The 16345-nt window shown below is 36.0% G+C and overlaps 1 protein-coding gene, 1 long non-coding RNA gene and 1 pseudogene across 2 annotated transcripts; 2 read left to right on the top strand and 1 right to left on the bottom strand.

Moving 5' to 3' along the window:
- The window catches only part of LOC139123794 (guanosine-3',5'-bis(diphosphate) 3'-pyrophosphohydrolase MESH1-like), a 79839-nt pseudogene that overhangs the window by 7876 nt on the left and 55618 nt on the right, over nt 1-16345 (bottom strand).
- Nucleotides 5986-8582, top strand: LOC139124015 (uncharacterized). The gene is made up of 3 exons (XR_011549835.1): nt 5986-6527; nt 7693-7787; nt 8465-8582. It is a non-coding gene; the product is annotated as an uncharacterized lncRNA (long non-coding RNA).
- LOC139123533 (uncharacterized) lies at nt 9052-14861 on the top strand. Its single transcript, XM_070689702.1, has 4 exons — nt 9052-9270; nt 9828-10016; nt 10573-10683; nt 11122-14861. The coding sequence occupies exons 2-4, from the start codon at nt 9890-9892 to the stop codon at nt 11925-11927; spliced, it is 1044 nt and encodes a 347-aa protein (XP_070545803.1). The 5' UTR covers nt 9052-9270; nt 9828-9889; the 3' UTR covers nt 11928-14861.

A 16345-nucleotide genomic window follows, 5' to 3' on the forward strand; every position in this document is an offset into this window, starting at 1 on the left:
ACTTTATACAGCCATTCAAAAAAGACTTTCCAAAGCGTACGTGTGCTTCGGGAAAATGTTCTCCACATCTAAGGACTTGTAAATACAGTTTTTAGTGGACAAACATACCTGGAGTATTTTCAAATCGCTGACTCCAGCTTCCTTGGCTAGAATTCTTGCAACACCTGAGAGAAAAATAAAGAAGTTGAGAAGTTAAAATATTCAGTGTTTTAATTAGTATAGGGTATGTAGTGTGCATAGCTGTAGTTCTTTGTAAAGTGACATTTTGGTTTTTATTCTGACAATAATCTTTATGCTTCTTGCTCCTTCTTACGAACAACATCACTAGCGAAATTCTTAAAGATATACGGTAGTTTGTAACTTTACAGGAATTAATATCAGTTTGGAAGTAACATCATGACAATAAAGTTTTATAATGAAAGATGTAATAGACGTGGCATTTAAAGACAGCATCAAGATAAAGGAAAATTATCAAATCTGAGTAAAAATAAATTTGCATACTGGTATCATTTAGTTTTTTGCAGGGTTTTACTTTGAGGAAAACTGTTCCCAGTCGGTGTAACCTTAAAGGCCTGTGTTGGCACCAGATTGTCTTATCAGAAATTTACCCACCAGAATACAATTTCAATGGAAAACAAAAGGCTATCACACCTCCAAAATCCTTTTACAGACAAGAACACAGACGATCCTAGGGATCGCAAAAAGTGCCTTTCAAGTTATAAAATTTCATAAATCTTCATGTCACTTTAAGAAGAAAATCGAGAGTCATGCAGAATAAAGAAATGAAACGAATGGAAAACATAGGGCCAAAGTCCCTGAAGCTACTATAGACATGGATACAAAATTATTTCCTGACTGTATGAAATTATCTCACTAAGGTCATCCTAGGTACTTGTAGACCAAATATTAAAACTGTCTGACCAGCGGTTTTAAAAAAACAAGCGACTTAACAGTCTACACAGCTCTGCTGTGTTATGTAGAGAATAAGTTTTTGTGACTCATGTGTTGATGATGAAGGTGGATATCTTAAGACTTTGATATCTCAGCCTAACCAAAAATGGCAAAATTAGCTGCAAAAATACAAAATTTCAGATTTCATCATAATTTCAGTATATTAGATTAAAATAAACCCAATGGACCTATATATGAAATATCAAAGATATCAGACGAGTACTTTTTGAAAAAAAAAATTCTGACCAAAAATGGCAAAAATTGCATTAAAAATACAAAATTGCAGATTTCATCATAATTTCAATATATTATAGTTTGATTATTCCTATGAACCTGTATACCAAATATCAAAGATGTAAGGCAAGCGGTTTTGATGAAATATATTTTTGGCCGAAAATGACGAAAATATTCCTTAAAAATACAGATTTGCATATTTCATCACAATTTGAAAAAATCTAAATTGGGTTAATCCTAGGGACCTGTATACTAAATATCAAAGCTATCTGACCAGCGGTTATGAAGAAGGAGATTTTTTACCAAAAACCCCTTTTTTACACTAATTTGCATATTTCCATTAATGTCAACAAAATAAACAAGCGACCTAGCGGCCGATATAGCTCCGCTGTGTTTATGTAGAGAATAACTATTTTTGACACATGTTGATGAAGAAGGTGGAAATCTTTGATAGCTCATTTCAGTGGCCAGAAAAAAGTGGCTAAAATAGCTGCAAAAATACACAATTGAAGATTTCATCATATTTGAATATATCACATTGGATCATCCCTAAGAACATGTCAACCAAAGCTATCTGATGAGTAGTTTTTTGAAAATAAAATTTTCTGACCAAAAATGGCAACAATTGCCCCCCAAAATAAAAATACCGTCAATGACGCTGTACCTTCTCTAATGTGTGGCCAGGTCAGGTAATTGGTTGTTGGCATGGAGTTGTTGGTAAATAGTTGATGATGTAGGGGCATGAGGTGGGATATGGACCCAAAGAACCCAAAAGATGATTAAATACATCAATCAAAAAAATTCTAAGCTACAGTATAAACTGCCTAAAGATAGTTCAAAGTGTAAAAAAGTTAAACAATTCAGAAATAAGAATTAACAGTCCAAAATAGTAATGACGCACTTCCTTACTGACCTGAGTGCATGTGAAATACACAACCTGGCATCTGTAAATTAAATGTATACCAAGTGATCATTTCCAGTCACTTTTAACTGTTTTTAATGGATTTTCCAAAGAGTCCTGTGGAAATGATGAAAAACGCTTATCTGGTCTTTTGTTTGTATAACCTCATGGCTGATAATTGTCATAGTATTGAAAAAAAATTGAAAGTGAAGAAATTACTGTTTTTAATAGGCATATTTTCCTTGAAATACATGACCGTGTAAAGAATGTATGCTAAAAGGATTTTTATTCTTTGAGTTTACAAATTCAAACATTGCAATTTGTTCAATCATCTTATGCTGTGCAAAATTTATAAAATGACTGAAAAACAAAAAAAATGGCAGAATTACAGTCTTTGTGATGTAAAATTATGGGTTGACATCACGATAACTGTTAATCTGTTTGAAGTACTAATATACTATAATTTAAAAAAGAAAATTCATGCAGAAACGGTAAAATATATTGTCAGCAATGTAGTGTTAATTTTGACTTTACATCAAATATGCCTTTGCTGGATACCAAATATATAGAGCGAAATATCAGCCATGTTCAGCAAAATCCACACAACAGCATTGATCCTTTTCTAATTTGATTTGATTTGCTTATGTTATCCTTGTATGACAGTCAGTACAATATGGAACTTGAACACAACACAGTGTATAAGTATGCTGTAAATGAAATGGTGTGGCTGCATCCACATGCAGCAATAGGAGAGCCTTTGTCTCTCACCCCTCATTTCCAACCTGTCCTATCCCTGAAAAAATAGTTTGGTCTTATATTTATAATGTTAATAATTTCTGATTTGTTAAAATGTGCGCATCTCAAAAACTTTTGATCATAAACATTTTCATTGTTTTTTATAGCTGACCAATCAGTTAACCTGTTTATTTTGAATATTTGCGCATTTTTCCTCAGTATTTGACATTTTCTGAATACCTTCTATTCAGTTTGTCATTTTCTAAAAGTTTAAATGCTCCATTGTGTGGTCGACCGTCAAGCTTTCCACAAGCATCAAATGTGGTACTTCATATAGGAGGGTCTGCCTCTAGAGGGCGGGCATCATGAACACTCCTGTGTTTGTTGGTTAATTCCTCCACATAAACTTCTGATTGTACTGTAAACATTGAACATGGCCGACGTCCGATTTTCCTGTCTAAAACTTTCACTCATTTTCGTTCATACGACTCTGAAACAAGAAGGAAACGATTGGGAAGAAAGAGTTATCTTGAAATATTGAGGTACTCGCCGATATTTTGCAAAATTAAATGAGAAAAAATGCAAGGAAAATGCCGACAGGCTTACACAATGACAGTTTTCAGACTCGGAGGCATATGATCATCTCTGCAGATTATGCAACAGGCCCAGATCACGTGAGGCCATGAGGGGATATCCACGCAACTCAGTACCAAACACTAGCGCTCACAGAGTGAGCAAACACAAAGTGAGTAACCCTAACGTCAGCTCAGTAGTCTGTAATAGATTGTAGTCAACTAAGAAACCTTGGAGAAAGGCTTAACACTGTGGCTATGCCGCTAAGTCCCTTTTGATTTTTGTCATAGCTCAAAATCGTTCTCCCACACCTCAACCTGAGCCATGAACACCCCCACCAGTTTATGATATGACCCATCACAATGGCATGACGTCAACGGATCTTGACAGACGGAAGTCTTGACAGACGGAAGTTCTTGACAGCAGCATATTGGTTTTCAACTCTAATACCTTCTCTGTCTATAAATAGACACGAGAAGGTAAAAATTGCAGATTTCATCATAATTTCAAAAGATCAAATTTAGTTCATCTGTAGGAACCTGCATATCAAATTTCAAAGCTATCAGACCAGTACTTTTTGATAAACACATTTTTTGACCAAAAATGGCAAAAATTGCCCCAAAATTACAAAATTGCAGATTTCATCATAATTTCAATAAATATCATTTAGTTCATCTATAGAAACCTGTATACCAAATTTCAAAGCTATCAGATGAGTAGTTTTGGAAATACACATTTTTTGACCAAAAATACAAAATTACAGATTTCATCAGAAATTCAATATATATTACTTAGTTTATCTGTAGAAACCTGTATACCAAATTTCAAAGCTATCAGACCAGTACTTTTTGAGAAATACATTTTTTGACCAAAAATGGCAAAAATTGCCTTAAAAATGCAAATTTGCATATTTCTGCACAATTTGAACAAATCTGAAATAGATCATCCCTAGGGACATATTTACCAAATATCAAAGCTATCTGACTTTTAGTTTGAAGAAGATTTTTAAAGACAAAAATTGCCTTAAAAATACAGATATGCAAATTTCACCACGATTTGAACAAATCTGACTGAAGTCACCCTAAGTAAACTGCATATCAAATGTCAAAGTAATCGGACACGTGATTTCAGAGTAGAAGATATTTTTACCAAAAACACCAAAAAATGCCCCAAAAATAGAAATATTGCAGTGTTTTGCCCAGAGTGTGTTCTTGCGTCTTTTGACGCAAAATTAGCAACAATGTCCCACAAAAATACTAGACTGGGGTCAAAGGGACACACTAAAATCAGGGCTAGAATTGTACATTGTAAGTCCAGCGTCCACAGAGAAACTACTTTTTAGCTACCAAATTACACACCTGATAGCCCATGCAGTTATTGATTCTCTATTGAGACCATGAAACATTTAAAATTCAGTCTATTTTTTACGTCACAATGTAAACACTATTGGAAAATCAGTAAGTCTGTCACAGTCTACAGTCTAATTCATGGTATGAGCAAGGCAATGTGTGCGTCCACCCAGTGGGCCCTGCAGCCTTGGGGACAAACTCAACTACCAGGCCACGCACGATCCCGATAACCAGACAATGATTTCAGAAGCGGAAGGCTTGTAAAAAGAACAACCAACTTTTCACATTAAGCAAATTTTATTGACCACCAACTTTGAATGAAACGTTGACTTGTAAATATATGCTAGTACAGTGAAGTACGGAGAATCATATTTTCAGTCACTAGTCTAATACTGGCCCGGGCACATGGCATCAAATGGAATTGACTGTACGTGTATTTTGGTGTACTGGAAGCTCATGACTTAACCTAAAAATATCATCACCCCACAATTTTGTTGAAACGCTATATCCCTGACTTTCAAAGTAGTAATTTGCCTTAAATTTCCCAGAAGAAATCTCATCCGATCGTCTGCAAGCCAGAGAGATCGAGGTCACCATGCTGAATTCTTTATATAGTCAAGACCCCCTAGCTCGATTGTAGCCGATCTTAACAAGTGCCACCTAGCTTGTCAAAACAGCTTTATGGCAATATGCTATTGCTATCATGAGGATCAAGGAGTTCTATCAGATATTTGTGTTTTCAAACTATATTTTTGCAATTTTCAAGGAAAATTGTCAGTCATTGGAGCAATTATAAAAAGAAGAGAACTTTATAGCAGTAATGAAAAAACCCAGGTTAAAATGTGCATCAAACTATTGTCTTCAACCACTTCTAGTTCTGGAGTCATTAGTGTAATAAAACATTTTCTTTATTTCTGGTATTAAGGACGGGGACTATGTACGAAAATCGACGTCTGCGCAGGTGTTGCGCAATATTTATGTCGTAGCAGAGTGAGCTAAATATCGCAAAACAAGATTATTTGCGACATCTTAAATTTAGGCTGTGTTACGCATAAATGAAGGTAAACGTATTAACTTGATGATGCTTGTTATGAATGATCAAAACTATTATGTGACGATAAAAAATTGTAAATTTTCATGATATTGGCATCGATGTGATCGATTTAAGAAGGTACCGTAAATGGACTGGGACCTGCGTATTATGCCGCCATTAGCCGTCAAACTGCATCGCACAAACGTACGCCAGCAGTGAAACTATGTCGTTTGGTCGTGCCAGTCGGCTGACAGTCACCGGTAGATTCACTACCAAAGCAACACAAAACAGAGCCAGAAGAGTTTCTGAGGCCCTCAAGGATAAATGGCAATCCTCTAGTCATGAAAGTTTAAAGTCTGATACTCTTGTCGAGTCGACTGCGGCCACAACGGCTGACGACCATTGCTATGTTGGCTCGTGCAACTCTGTTCCGGAACCCAGCAATGAAGTAGTCATATGCGAATATGATGAAGACTACGATCCTTGGCGGCCAACAACCTACAGTGCCACATGGAGAGATGGTAGGCGAATTGTGGATCTTGGTATCCTTGCAGATGGTTTATCTGGCTGCAAGCAATGCAGCATGCCGTTACGGATGACCGACACTATCGGCGAGACTCGACATGGTCTGGGTGGCTGGCTGCTTGTCAGGTGTTGCAACCTCATTTGTAATTTTGTCAACGTGGTTCCCCTTGGCCTGAGACACGACCAAATAAAAAGATTTGGGATGTAAATACCAAACTTGCAATCGGTAAGTACGAATTTTTTACACTTTTTTTTGTTTCATGCACGCGCGCGAGTGTCAAGTCGATCGTTTACCTCAAAGCGAACGGATGGTTTGATATAAAATGTCACGCGCAAGCTGAGACCGTGTCAGTAGTGGCTTTGTTTTGTGTATTTTCACTCTTTCTGAGCAAAAAAACGATTGCCGTTTGTTTCCGCAAATCACATTGTCTCTCGATTTTCACTGTTACGTGAAATATTTCGTAGATTAGTGTCCGCAGAGAACTCTCGAGCTCTCGATGCTATGATACATTTGTGTTTGCTTAGACTCCCAAGAATTATGTCTTCATCTTTTGGTATACCCAATTTTTGTCGCTAGCCACATCTTTTCCATTGTGTTATTTCATAGGCATGATACATTCAGGAATAGGTGAGAGGAAAATTAACAATTTACTGACGTCAATCAACATACCACCAATTAGCAAAAACACAATAAAACTTAGGGAAAGAGAAGTAGGCAGTGTGATAGAAGCATCAGCTAAGGAATCAACTGAAGTAGCTTTGATGAAAGAAGCAGAGGCCAACAAAGACAGGTTTACCTTAAATTAGTGATCTACATATAATTGTATTTATTTTATAGTCTAAAGTAGATTATCTTTTGAAACAGTTCATTTTAATGTTGTAAAGACAATTTTAGAGTCGATACCTTTAAAAATGAAAAATTTATATGATTTTAGTTTTCGAAAACCATATAAGCTCAGCTATTGTTACATAAACACAGAATATTCTAACCATTATAACTATTCTTATATTCTGTTGTTGTACTTTCAACATTAACTATTTTGTTTTATGTTTTATTCTTAAAACCCATAAAATTATACAATAGCTAGTTTTTATTGTCCAACTTGCAAATTTGGTTGTTGCATTAAAATATAAAAGACAATGATATCCTCTTGTTCTACTCAATAGTATAAAATAATTTGAATTGTATATTTTTTGGCATGACAACATACATTCCACTGTTGATTGATCAATCTAGGCCTGGATTTTAAATTCATAGTAAATATGCTGCATGACAGTTGTACTAGCTTAATCTAGAAAGGCTGTGTTGAATTGCTCAATTCTGAATAGTTGAGCATATTTTCATATGTAGGTCAGTAAAGTATTATTTTTTTATTTCATTGTACTTGTAGGGGAGATGTAATTTCCAGCGACATTAGTGTTGATGTCAGTGTTGATGGTGCTTGGCAAACACGAGGTAGTGGAAGGAGTTTCAACAGTTTGTCAGGTATGTGTTTATGAAAGTTGAATTTCATCAAATACATGTATAATCCAGAAAATATATCTGAAGCGTTCATTCTTTTGATTTACCGGTATGTATTTGTAGTTAGGAAAAGTTTAGCAATAAGCAGTAAGTGTTCAACTTGAAAAAAGCAACTATGAAATCTAAACAAGAATAAAATATAAGAGTCAATGATTTGTTTGCAAAATACTATTTGTATGGATGAGGATTTCATTTCACAGTAGTGACATATTTACCTTCCCTGATGGTCATTGTATGTCCTGTTAATGATTAGGCATTGACAGTAAAGAGACATTTTTCCTAAAAAAGAGGAGTGTCAGTGAAAAAAATTCATACAAAAACGCAATTTCCATACGCAGAGTTAAAAATTATACATGCTGGCAGGATCACAGCCATACAATAATACGTTGACATACTGGAAACCATTTAGGCGCATACAGAGAGATGCTGGCAGAGATAAATCCTAATTTCTCTCTCACAGTATCTTTGTGTATGCTTAGATAACTGTTGAAAACAATGCTGTATATCCACAACTAAGAGTATTATTGGCTCCTTTTTTTGGTATGTCTAACATGCTGACCCTTTTGAACACACATTTCAGTGCCATTGACACTGTGATATTTTTAGCTAAAAGATTTAGGAAAAATTCTTTTCTCTTACAGGCCATTGTAGTATGATTGGTACCAAAAGTGGAAAAGTGCTAGGATATTCTGTGCGCTCAAAAACATGCCACATATGTAGTACTGCAGCACGTTATGGTAAAAGCCAAGGGAGCATGACTGTAGACACAATTGGTATGGAAGCTCAAAGGGTATGGAAGCCGATATGGTTGTTGAACTTGTAACAATGTTCATGGTTCATCTTTGGGTGACAGTACCGTATGTGTCGGAGCAGTTGTTGGTGATGAAGATTCTGCTACAATTGCTAGAGTTCACAAAGAAGTTGATGAAAGGATTGAAAAGAAGTCAGACTTTAATCACCTGAAAAAGATTCTTGGCAACAAACTATATGCCCTGCAAGCCAAACATAGAACATTAACTGTTAAAGTTATCAAATATCTACAGAAATGTTTCAGCTACATGCTGAAACAAAACCAAGGAAATGCAAATGGTATCAGAATGGGCCTTAAAGCAATCTCTTTCATCCATTTGGTTAACACCAGTACTATGATGCTAGTTGGTGTGGTTATTTACATAAAGGAGCCAACTACAAGTTCACATCACTTCCATATGGTCGACCACTTAATGATCCAGTCTTAAAGGAAGAACTTAATTCTGTGTTTGAAGGTTTTCAGTGTGCAGCTGATAAGTTGGCAAATACAGATAGTACCCAAGCAAATGAAAACTTCAACAACATTGTTGCTTCCAAAGCTCCTAAGTCATGCTGCTATGCTGGATCTGATAGTTTGAATTTCAGAGTTGGTGCAGCAGTTCTCCAAAAAAATGATGGTTACAGTTATGTCTCTTCGGTAAGTGATTGTGTAGTCTGTATGGCAAAATATACCCAAACATGATGTATTTGCAGTGCACAGAAACGCTAGTTTTCATAAGCTGACAGTAACACTGGACTGGTCATAATGTGACTCAAGTGTTATATTACCCAGAATTACAAGCATTATTCAAACCAGCCCAGTGATCATGTGATGTGGATCTAGTTAGCATCAATCTACACATTGCTTTAATGGTCGTGGCACATATTTATAGAATTTTTCAGGGACAATGATACTACTTCCTTTCATAGTATCATCAATTTGGATCTGTTTAGGATGCTATTTATATGGTTCTGCTTATCACAAATATACCCTGAAGTGTTGGCTTTCGGAGTTGTATTCTCACACTTTCCCTAGCCATGCAGTATAATTACTTCTATTCTATAAGTTTTTCGTAAATACAAGAAATTGTATCTTATGACCATAAATAATTTCAAACTGGAGTTGAGACAGCCCACTTCAGTTAACAACACGACAAAAAAGTATTGAAAAATTTATACTGATGTTATTGTAAACTTGTCATTGTTTTGCCATAGGTAAATGAACGGATTGGCATGTCTCCAGGGAAGTATTGTGTGTCAAGTATTGTGTGTCACGGATGAAGAGCCAGACCCGGTGTGCCAAAAAACGTCGTATCGAGCTGAAGGCAAACAAGTATTTAAAACAGAGTGTCCAAGAACTCCGTGAAGGTGACACATACACAACAGGAATTGACCTTGTTCAAAGTAATTACTTGTTTAATCTAGTCCTTGTTTATTATTGATGTGAATGAAAGTTTGGATTCAGATAGATGTAGATGAATGATTTTAGAATCAATGTAAAATAACTCTAAAGTGCTAATAGTTAAATGTTTGTATTGATATGGCTCCCTGCATATACTGATTTACCTTTCAACTCAATGTCATAAAACTGATGAAACATGTGCATGAAGGTCTGTAGTAAGTTTGACATTCATTGATGCGGTAAAATTGTAAATGATCACACAAAAACCTAATGCTTACAGTATGACATGTACCATTTCATCTGCAAGTGTGCACATAGTCATTGAGTGACCTGATGTACTCTATCATTTGCTGGATGGCAATTATGTGCATAATTGTAGAACTAGTTACTCAGTTCATGTCTGCTTTAATTAAGTTTGATATTTGCCAAATACCTAAAACATTGAACCATGGACCATAGGTTTTACTGTTTTGTGAATATTCTATTTCATTAGAAGTAAAAACTGAATCATTCATTCCCATATATTTTATCTGCATCTGCTTCTATTTTTTTATTCAGAAACCCAAGATATACAGGAGATACCTTCCCCTTCTACAGAACCAGTTCCACGACCAATAGAATTGACTGATCAACCTGTAGTGTATTTTGACCTGGAGACCACTGGATTAGGTAGGTGTTGTTGTTATCAATGTGATAATATGTGGTGTTTAAACTAATCTGATATTACAATCATTTCACTACTTCATCTTAATACCTTTAGAGGCTACAAATGGCTATTGGACTGTACACACACAGATCAATCATTAAACTGAAGCACATTTTTACTGGAAACAGAACAATTCATCCATGATTCAAATTTCTGCCAGCATTGTTTTAATGATCATGACTTGCTTATCAAAATCAGCAATGGTTTACAGACAATAGGCAGATGACATTATTTTCATACCAACAAGCCAATCAATGCCTCAAGTGTCAGTTTCAGTTTATTACTTATCTCCCAGGGCAAAGTCTGACACAGCAAATGAAATTTTCATTGAAATTTACTGTAATCCAAAATAACATAAACAAATTATCTAGCCATTTGTCATGATTTTTTTTCTTTTTCAGCAAGAACATCACACATAACACAGCTTGCAGCTGTTGGACCAAAAGGGTGTCTGAATGTGTATGTGATACCTAGGATTCCAATAAGTGAACCAGCATCAAGAGTGACCGGTCTGGCAATGAAAAATGGAATCCTAACACAGAATGGAAAACCTGTCAGTGCAGTACCTGTAAAACAAGCATTGTTGACATTGTGTGACTTTCTTGGACCAGAACCTTGTATTCTGGTTGGACATAACATCAAGTCATTTGATTGTAGAGTTTTATATAATGCTGCTGTAGCAACAGATATGGTTGATCAATTGTCTTCACACATTGCTGGCTTTGTTGATTCATATAAAGTCTTTAAGACCTCATATCCCGATTGTGAAAAGTACTCACAAGTTGCACTCGTTTCAAAATTTGTAGGAGAAAGTTACAGTGCACATGATGCTTTAGCAGATGTGAAAGCTTTGAAAAAACTTATTGAAAAGGTGCAGCCATCTTTCGATGAGTTTACATTTACATGGGAGTTTGTCAGGGAGTCTGTAGAGCATGCAAAGGTAACAAGCCAAAACATGCAAACCTTACATCCTCTTGAACTCAAAGGGTGTATAAGTAAATGTATGTGTAAGAAAATTGCAAGCAGTGGCCTTGCTATGGGCCATTTAGAGCTTGCATTCCACAGGAAAGGTGAAGAAGGCATTGAATCATTGTTGAAAGAGAAAAATCAAAATAGAAAAGAAAGGGTGACAAAATCCAAAAAAGTTATCAATAATATTTGTAAATTTTTTTCTCACAGAATCAATACTGTTTGTCTAGCATCATAACTTTGAAATTTATGGAAAACTCCATGCTGACTTGTAGTAGATATTTGATTACTTTAATTGTTAAAGTTCTCCTGACATGACAAACCCATCTCAATGGTATTAGCAAACTTAAGTATAAATAATAAGTGAAATACATTCATTACTGTTGAAAACTATTCTTGACCCGAGAATGAATACTTTTTCACCCAATAACAGCAATTTGAAAGACCCTACCTAAAGTGATCTTACAAATACGGAAGGGATGCAAATACAAACACAGTACCGCTGAGCCTAGCCAAGACTGTAGACGTCCATAGAATTTGGAAGATTATCTTGTACAAAAAGTTCTGACATGCCAAATTGCTGTATATGTATTGCAGTAGACTATAGTCTATAGAAGCTATTGGGATGGGTATCCATCCGGCGTCCGTCATCAGTATGTATGTATGTATGTATGTCCGTTTGTGAGGTGTCTGTCTACTCAAATATCTTGAGAACCGCAGTACTTACTGATTTGATATTTATCTTAATGTAATATATTGAAATTATGATGAAATCTTCAATTTTGTATTTTTGCAGCTAATTTTGCCATTTTTGGTCAGGCCATCCTGAAATGAGCTATCAAATATATCCACCTACTTCATCAATACATGTGTCACAAAAAGTTATTCTCTACAGAACACAGCAGAGCTGTGTCGACTGTTGGGTCGCTTGTTTTTTTCAAAACAGCTGGTATAAATATTCAGTTTACAGGTCCCTAGGATGATCTTAGTGAGATAATTTCATACAGTCAGGAAATACTTGATTTTGTATCCATGTCTATAGTAGCTTCAGGGACATTGGCCCTATGTTTTTCTCAGCTGGTTTGGAAATGTCACTCATGTCAACACTCTGTTCACTAACATAGTCATACCAGCAGTGTTTCAGCCAGCTTTTGCTTGCATGGGGACACAGTGACCCATAGTAGGTCTGAATGGGGGACAAATTAAATTTTTGGGGGACATGTAATGTATTTCAATAAAACAACAGTACAGTGTCATTATGTGTCATTATGACCTGGTACTATATTTGGTGTTCAATAGGCAAGTCAGGTGAGTGCATTAACGGTAAGTATATATAGTAGGCCAATGGTGTTGTGCAAAATTGTGCCAACATGAAACTTGCAGTATCATTAAGTTTACTGCTACCACGTGGTATGCACATAAACTGTAGGGCTCCCCCTAAGTCACCAAGATGATTAGCCAACTCATTAGCCAAATCAAAAATCTTGTATACTTTGAACAAATTTTAGGCAGTTTATGATCTCAAGTGTGGCAACAACTTTCTTGGTATTCAGGAGTTCTTCATTTTTCAAATCAAGATGTTTTGTATTTTACATTAAAGAAATATTTGTTCAGTTTTTACTGCATTAAATATCTGTGTTTTTATGACATTAAAGTGATAGGTATATTTTTTCATTTCTGGTGGTAAACTTTTACCACCAGAAATAAAATTACGTGGCAATGTGAAGTGTATATTACCAAAGATACAGAATATTTCTGTAGCATTCTGTCAGTGTTCACAGAATGACAACTTAATACAAGCTCCTAATGTGGCAAATTTATGCAGTTTTTAAGTCATGACGAAAATTTTGTGAGCCACACAGACAAAAATTTTCCATGCAGAAGAAAGCATTGGGTAGCATAGTGGCAATGTAGATACAATTATTGTGGTGTTTAAGGCCCTGGTGTTGTGTCATAGTTGTGATCAAGCAGGCTCAATAGCATCTTAAGCATAAGTATTTTTCTTGAGACAAAAATGGTTTGGCCAAACCCAAATCCTGTAAAACAATACACAATGATATTGTTCATTTAATTTCCAATGTTTTAGAGTAATCGTTGTTTCAAAGATTATGATAACATTTTAGCCCAGAAATATTTTCATTTATATTTTGATATCATCAAGAAATGTCTAGTGATGTTCACTATTATATCATTAAACTGGTGGAATCTGCAGAAATATTAAAATCATTCAGAATCACACCATTTCTTATATAAGTTATAGCAGTTTGAAATATGCCAAATGGACAATTTTAATGGCTCGAAGACAACTTTTGAATTGTTGCTTTGATGTTAAGTTACCATGCAAAATTGCAGCTCTAAAATGTGAAGATCTGAAAATGAATATGCTTAGTGCAAGTACTGTTGACAATCTCTCTTTGCCATGACTCTTAACAAAGTAGAATTTAAAACTGACAGTCAAGCTAAATGCCATTTAAATTGGAAGGCACCAAGAAATTTCTCTTTTACATAAGATTGTACCTATTGGCTCTCCCTAGGTGGTTTCTTTTGAACCATAATTGTGTACTTAAAGGGTCTTCATTCATGACATCACGTGAAATGACCCAGATTTGACCTTTCAGAAAACCTCAGTTTTGTCTCCTTTTTACTTGTACAATGACTCTGTTTGTGAAAGTTTCCTTAGAAATTATGGTTTTTACTGTCAAACTGAGTAGCTGCAGGCCAAATTTTGATGCAAGCAATATAGGTAAAACTTGAACTCAAGGACGACCGGTACGCGGCACTCATCTATGCAAAACCACGGTGGAGGGACCGTGGCAAAACCAAGCCTCAGTGTATTCATGGACGTTGTACATCGGTGATGTATTGTAGTATCGAACAGCAACAATGTTTGTTTTACGTACCAGGGAATTTGTAACTTTGTAGAAAGGAGAGTAAACTGTTTCAATACATTGCAACTTTGTAGGAAGGAGGGTAAACTGTTTCAACATCTTACAACATTTTATTGTTAGCTGTAGTTTTCTGTCCGGGAGGCACTGTCTAAAAATTCAATAGCCACAAAAATATGGCCTACTCAGATTGCGTCATGGTGACCCACAACGGTTATTTTATCGGGACAAAACAAAAAAAATTGCGTCAAATGTCGCAATGCCGCACGCTGGCTGAAACACTGTACCAGTATTCCAATTACAAATTTTTCTCATGACTTCAAATCATTTTACACATTTGAATATCTATTTGCATATAAACCAGTTATTCAGAGATCATTTACAGGTCATGCAGAGCTGTTGAGACAGTACTGAAAGATTTTGTAGAATATTTATTGTACATACTACGCTTGGCATTATGGCATCTAACTATGCCTTAGGGCGCTGTGGTCAGAGAACAAGTTGGCAGCGTTTTGTCCGAGCTCCGTGAACTTTTGCAATTTATTGCAAAATATCAAGAGTAAAACAGCATAATTTCATCTGGCGTTATCTCTACTACCAAAATCATCTTAGTAGGCAACATGGGAATCGGATTAGAGTTATGGAGAGCTAAAATTGGGTCCTTTTCGCATCCAAGAAGTTGGAAAGGTATTACCGTTGGAATGTATACGGACATTACCACATGGTCTCCACTCAACGAACTCTGCTATAGACTGTTCTGCTGTTTTTTCATCACTGTATGGATGTTTGCAGGAACTGAATTGGTGCTTCATAGTACCAATCAATTTTGTTCTTGGCTGGAAACAAGCGGTAGATTATTATTTGAGGAATACTCGGGTGATTTTCAATTTTTGGAGAATACTCCCGCAACTCAAAACGCAATACGATGTACGCCTGGTTATATAACGAGCACCTGGAGAATGTCAGTTCTCACAAGTGTTGGAATGGAAAGCTACGGTGGAACACCGCACATTGCTCGACTCTTACAAGAAGCCGGTGACGTGGAGCTAAATCCAGGACCCCAGACACGGCAAATGAAAATATCCGCTGCAGGAGACTTAATAGACGACGAAAACGAAGACACTAGAGACGAAACGGGTGAATCTGTCCTACCAATCTTGAAAGCGATTCGTTGCTGACATCAAAGGACTGAGAAATGATATGAGGCAAGTGAATAAAACCGTCAGAGATATTCAGACGAAACAAGAAGATCTGGTTGAACAAAATAAAAGGTTAACCAAAAGGATTGAGGAATTAGAACGCGAGGCTGTCGGACTTCGGTCCCAAACTTGCCGTAATAATTTGATCTTTAGGGGGGTGAAGGAATCAGATAACGAAACATGGGATGAATGTGAAAGAGCCGTCAGAGAGACACTAAAATCCAAACTAGACATAGAAGAGGCTGAAGACGCGACACTGATATCCATTGAAAGAGCCCATAGATTGAACGTTAAATCGAGACAGGGTGTTCCACGGCCAATTATAGTCAAGTTCCTATCTTACAAGACGCGAACCGAGATTTTGCAAAAGGCGCGAAATACCCTGACCAAAGAATCTGATTTGAGCGTGAATGAAGATTTCCCTCCACAAGTTAGACACTCTCGTAAAAAACTCATCCCATTTCTTGTTAGAGCGAGAAATGAAGGAAAACACTCGTATTTGTCGTATGATAAACTTGTAATCGATGGTAAAAAGTATAAATTTAATGCCAACACAAATGATTTAATTTCAC

Source organism: Ptychodera flava (assembly GCF_041260155.1).
Source record: "Ptychodera flava strain L36383 chromosome 23 unlocalized genomic scaffold, AS_Pfla_20210202 Scaffold_23__1_contigs__length_28996876_pilon, whole genome shotgun sequence".
NCBI classification, from domain to species: Eukaryota; Metazoa; Hemichordata; class Enteropneusta; family Ptychoderidae; genus Ptychodera; species Ptychodera flava.